The sequence below is a fragment of the Cottoperca gobio genome, unplaced genomic scaffold (assembly GCF_900634415.1).
Source record: "Cottoperca gobio unplaced genomic scaffold, fCotGob3.1 fCotGob3_283arrow_ctg1, whole genome shotgun sequence".
Classification (NCBI taxonomy): domain Eukaryota; kingdom Metazoa; phylum Chordata; class Actinopteri; order Perciformes; family Bovichtidae; genus Cottoperca; species Cottoperca gobio.
In genome coordinates, this window is record NW_021166893.1 from 32,548 (window position 1) to 38,547 (window position 6,000).

A 6,000-nucleotide genomic window follows, 5' to 3' on the forward strand; every position below is an offset into this window, starting at 1 on the left:
AGCAAACTGACCCGTTAATTAACATTAACAGTAATATTTGAATTTCACAGAGGATCAAGTTTTATCTTTATTCAGGGTTTTGATTTGTTCTCAGTTGTAACATCCAACACTGACCTGAGCTGAGCCTCGTTAGTGTTGACCACTAAGCTCCAGATGTCTTTTCTTTCTGTGTGTGATAAAGCCGAGGATCTCCGAGTGTCACTTCAGCACATTTCCTTGTGATTTGCACACAACAGGTGTCAGCTTAATCCTCTATTTTACTCTAAATGTTTCCATAAGTTAGTAAATGAACATCATGCTGAATGTGTGAAGAAGACTTAAAACTAGAGATCATACATGTTTACTTATCAAATGAGAAGTAGGAACATTTTCTCATAGACTCTATACAATCTGACTTCTTTCCGCCCCCTACTGGTCATCAGAGACGATGCAGGTTTAAGGCTCTTCAGCATCGGCTTTACTTTTTGTCGGTCGGTATCGATGAATGTGTCGGTTGATAAGTAACAAGAAATTGAAGTGCAGTTCAAAGTGATCGTGACGGTGTAACTATTGTAAATTTGGGCTTGTGTTGCAGAATATCAATAAACGATCTTTGAATCCTGGTTACAGCTCAGCTGAGCTGGACGCCGTTAATGTTTACGTCTCACACTGTCACAAGCCTCATGTCCACGAGGCGATGCATGCTCCATCTGCACAGTGATAAGGTACAAAGAAAATAGTTCCTTCATGAAACTGCTCACGACCAGCTCTGTGGATCATCTTCAGTAACCAGGTCATGATTTATAGAAAGAGACGTCGCTGTTGAGTTATACAAATGTATTTTTTGGCGCTTTGAGCTCCACAAGTGAAACACCAGCTAGTTCCATTATACTAGAGAGAAGACAGACATCTCTACAGCCCATATCTCCAACACTCAACTCACATCAACTAAATACAGATTGATAAATCCCTAAACAGCTCAGAGGAAACGTGTGGTTTTGACTTTGGGGTGAAGTTTAATTCCTACTGTAATTCACAGAATCAGAGTTTTTAATATTCTTTATTGTTACAAATGCACATAAATCATATAAAAAAATATTTAAGTCATTTTCATACCCTTCATTGTGACTAAAATATTTAATAATATTTCTTTACTATAACATTAACAAATTGAAAAATCAAAGTGTGACCCTCCGTCACTTGTCGTCTTTGGTCCCGGGGGCCACGCTGTGCAGTTTGACCCCCCACCTGTAGCTCCGGAGGTGCATCTTGAGGTACTTCCTGAACTTTCTGTCTCTGACGCCGTAGATTATCGGGCTCAGGAACCTCGGCAGGATGTAGACGATCAGGTAGTTTGCAAATCTGATTTCTAGTACTTGTCCGGAGAAGATGAGACGCAGAATGATCTCCACGCTCGGGGAGATGTAGGAGAGCATGCACATGGCCAGCTGGGCCCCGTGGAGCAGGATGGTGTTCCTGGCTCTCTGGGCTGACGTCTTGTCTGTGGAGAGAGCCCGGGCTGCAAACAGGATCCTCAAGTAGGTGAAGACCAGAGTTAGGAACACGCAGGAGAAGTAGATGGTATCAAAGGCTTGTCTTTTGTGAGCCAGGATCGGGTCTTTGAACACATTTTGCCGCAAGCAGAACACCGACTGGTGAAAGAAGCTCAGGGACTCAGTCGCCAGCGTCACAAACAGATCTGTAATATCCGGAGCCACACTTAAAAACCAGATCAGCCCGAGGACGATGTAAGTCCTCCTCACCGTGCAGATCTGGGCGTGACGTAGAGGCTCGCAGATGGCGATGTAGCGTTCTATGGCCATGCTGGCCAAGTTGAATGGCGTACTTCTGGTGGTGAAGACCGCCAGCAGGATGAATAAGCAGCAGAAGGAGACGTTGATCCTGTAGAAGATGTAGCTGAGGAGGAAAAGTGCGATTGTGATGGTCAGCTGGATGCCGTCATTGATCACCATGTGGATGAAGAGGATGTAGCGAGGGTCTGCATAAAAAGTCTGGACGAAGACGAAGGAGGATGAAACAGATTATCAACAGAAAAAGCTCACTATGATGTAAAACTACAGATTATTATTATCTAATAAGTGGCAGATTAATTTCCTGTTGTTTGAATAAATCAGATGATTAATTGGATTAAGTGCAGTAAGACTGAGAGATGATGGAGAGAAAACATCAGTCATCATCATGAAGCTCTGAAGCTTCTTTCTGCAGCACAAGAGCAAAATCTACTGGGAGTTTAATAATAAAGAAGATTAACATTAATCAATGTCCTAATGAACTTTACAATATTCTGTATGTGAATCTAAAGGAACATTTTAAAGTATTTCTTGACTCCACTTGTGTTTCCACTGAGCCACTGGCTGCACGTGTGTTAAAGAGCTACAGCTCATTTTATTAATAGATTTTTGTCTGATAAGTGTCAGGAAATCACATTTCCCACATTTTTCTATTTAATTTACAAGAATATAAAACAGCAAATCCTCACATTTAAGAAGCTGGAACATGTGTGTGTGTGTGTGTGTGTGTGTGTGTGTGTACCTGGTGTCTGAAGAAGGTTGCCACCAAGCTGCCGTTGATGTAACTGAGGATGAGCCAGACCAGAACCACGATCAGGTTCTTCACAAACGCTGCAGTGAAGGAGTCTCTGACGGGGAACTGTCCCGTCATGAGAAAGAAGAAGCTTCATTTAAAAATCTAAACCTAAACTGGATCAAATAACTTCACAGGATTCATCAAAACAAGTTTAAAACTCTAAAGCGGCTCAAAAACACAAAGAATCACTACATTGTTGTTAAGGAATTAATATTTTGAATGGAAATTCACCAAAATCTATTTATTGTGTGTTTTTCATTACAATCTGAGATAATATCCGATATCATATCTGAGATAATATCTGATATAATATCTGAGATAAAATCTGATATCATCCATCAGCTTGCGTCACACAGTCAGAGATGGAAACATGTCCCTGACAGTAAACTGGAACACGTCTCTCTGAGGCTTTAATATTAAAGAGGAACCAGACGAGGCTGTAATTTATATTATATAATAATATTATTATAGTATAATATTGTGTGGTCATCAGACATCCATTCAGTGTTAGAGCTGTAAACTAAACAGATATTAATGATTATCTTGAAAGCACTTTTTTAAATGTAAATGTCGACACAATTAAGAAAAGATCAATAACTTGATTAGAAAATGTGCAGAAGTCGACTTTTTATAATTGATTGATATGATTTTTACACTGAAATATTGACACAGAAACTTTGGATTTTCACTGCAAAGTTAACAAAACATTCAAGATGAGCAGAATAATTAGTTATGAGACAATTTGTTCACCAAACCTGAACAGTCATGTTGCCTTCAGGACCCAGTGATGAACTCATGCTTCACACCTGAGAGAGTAAACAAAGCAGAAAGTACAAATGTAAACCCTGAAACTGTATAATACGATTATTTAATAAATGTGTTTACAATCAGTCACAATATTGGTAAATTCAACACATTAAAACAACACCGTGATGATGCACACACGGCTTTGAACACATATTTGGCAACTCAAAAGCAAGTAAAATATATATATATATACGGAACTTATACACACTTGCATAAAGTTCCTAAGATTTGAACCTACAATGCATTAATTCAGTTCTAACTCTTCGCTGTAAATCTGAGATTTTATTCTCAGTTTGTATTTAATTATTTCTGCACAGCAGAGCTGAAGCTGCAGAGCTGAAGGCAAGTTGTGTTCAAAACACATGCAAACATTCTCTAAATATTCTCAGCTGCGGTAAAGCACAAACATCTTCTCCTCCATCGTCTCTGCTCACCTACCAGACTGCAGGTCCGACACAGACTCACAGCAGCTCTGTCTTTAAACACTTTGGAACCAGATTTAATTGATTCTGTGTTTGTCGTGGAAGAGAAGGCAAGAAGATGATAGGATGGAAGTTTTTTATTTATCCCGAGGACAATTGTTGCGGTACAAAGTAAGAACGAGTGCAGATATATAAAGTGCAATAAAACCAACATATAAACAATAAAGATTATGAATGAGGTGCAAAAACAAATGTGCACATGAGGGCTGAACCACATGTTTATCTTCTTTTAAGGTCATTTTATTACGTCTTTACATCCTCAATTTGAATAAAGTGATTTATTAGATTAGATACGTTTAGTCTTTTTAAATTACATACAATCATATAACTTGTCAGTTTTATCGGCCCTGTCACACTTATCCGTATGACAGAAACGTATGCTGGCGTATATGAAAATTAGTCAGAGTCCAAATACGTCCAACTTTTCATCGGATCGGATCGGAAAAGTGAACATATACAGATACGCATGTCTGACCTATTGATATCATATCACTTACTAATACAAAATGTATCAGACGAATACCCAACGAATGCATAACGTATACAACAATATGGCGTACACAGAATATCGGCAATACGCTGGTTTACTTAGATATAAGGTAAGGTATAAGTAGTATTCATTAAGAGCTCACTGTGTTACGCTGGTGTACGTTGATATAAGGTAAGGTATAAGTAGTATTCATTAAGAGCTCACTGTGTTACGCTGGTGTACGTTGATATAAGGTAAGGTATAAGTAGTGTTCGTTAAGAGCAGGTGGTGTTATGCTGTGTACGTTGATATAAGTTAAGGTATAAGTAATATTCGTTAAGAGCAGGGTTAGGGTTACGTTGGTGTACGTTGATATAAGGTAAGGTATAAGTAGTGTTCGTTAAGAGCAGGTGGTGTTACGCTGATGTACGTTGATATAAGTTAAGGTATAAGTAGTGTTCGTTAAGAACAGGCGGTGTTACGCTGGTGTACGTTGATATAAGGTAAGGTATAAGTAGTGTTCGTTAAGAGCAGGCGGTGTTACGCTGGGGTGCGTTGTTGAACGCTGATAATAATAATAATGATAATAATACATTTTATCAGGACACCCAAGGTCGCCTTACAGTGCATTTAAAAGTTAAAACAGCTAAAACAAAGACGGAAAACAAATTAGTCAAACCGACATAGATAAAACAGGCAAGACAAGAGTGTGGAGTGACCGAGTGAAAGGATCTGTGATAACAAGTTGATTGTGTTTTAGAGTGAGTAGGCCAGTTTAAACAGGTGGGTTTTGAGGTGGGATTTGAAAGTTGTAATGGAGTCAGACTGTTTGATGTGTGGAGGCAGAGAATTACAGAGCCTGGGCGCAGTGCAGCTAAAAGTCCTAGCTCCCATGGTGCTAAGGCGGGAGGTGGGGACAGTCAGGAGTCCGGATGAGGATGAGCACAGGGAGCGAGAGGGGTTGTATTCCTGGAGGAGGTTTGAGAGATAGGTGGGGGCAAGGTTGTTGAGGGCTTTGTATGTGAGCAGAAGGTTTTTATAATCAATGTGGTGCTGAACAGGGAGCCAGTGAAGTTGGATGAGGATGGGGGTGATGTGGTCAGACGATTTGATGCAGGTAATGATCCGGGCAGCTGAGTTTTGAATGATTTGGAGTCTGTCGAGTAGTTTTGTGGGTAGGCCAGAGAGGATAGCATTACAGTAGTCAATCCGGGATGTGACAAATGCATTAACCAGGATTTCAGTGCTGGATTGTTACAGGGATGGGCGGAGTCTGGTTGAGATATAGACTTGCGTGTCATCAGCATAGCAGTGAAAGTGGATGCCATGGTGACGGAGGATTGTGCCCAGGGGGAGGAGGTAAATTATGAATAGGAGTGGACCCAATACTGACCCTGGGGAACACCCAGTGAAACAGGAGAACACCCTGACCTGTGGTTCCCCAGCTGGACAAACTGTTGTCGGTTGGTAAGGTAGGAGGAGAACCAGGAGAGTGCAACACCAGTGATCCCAATGTCAGCCAAGCGTGCCAGGAGTAGTGGGTGGGAGATTGTGTTGAAGGCAGCGGTGAGGTCGAGGAGGATGAGGACCGTGAGCAGTCCAGAGTCAGCTGCATGGAGGTGGTCGTTGGTGATTTTAACCAGAGCTGTTTCGGTA

The 6,000-nt window shown here is 40.7% G+C and overlaps 1 protein-coding gene across 1 annotated transcript; it reads right to left on the reverse strand.

The window, feature by feature from the left end:
- Positions 1 to 1,175: 1,175 nt before the first annotated feature.
- Positions 1,176 to 3,024, reverse strand: LOC115005222 (odorant receptor 131-2-like). Its single transcript, XM_029427010.1, has 3 exons — positions 2,996 to 3,024; positions 2,533 to 2,638; positions 1,176 to 1,991 (listed from the first exon to the last, which is right to left on the reverse strand). The coding sequence occupies exon 3, from the start codon at positions 1,950 to 1,952 to the stop codon at positions 1,176 to 1,178; it is 777 nt and encodes a 258-aa protein (XP_029282870.1). The 5' UTR covers positions 1,953 to 1,991; positions 2,533 to 2,638; positions 2,996 to 3,024.
- Positions 3,025 to 6,000: the final 2,976 nt, after the last annotated feature.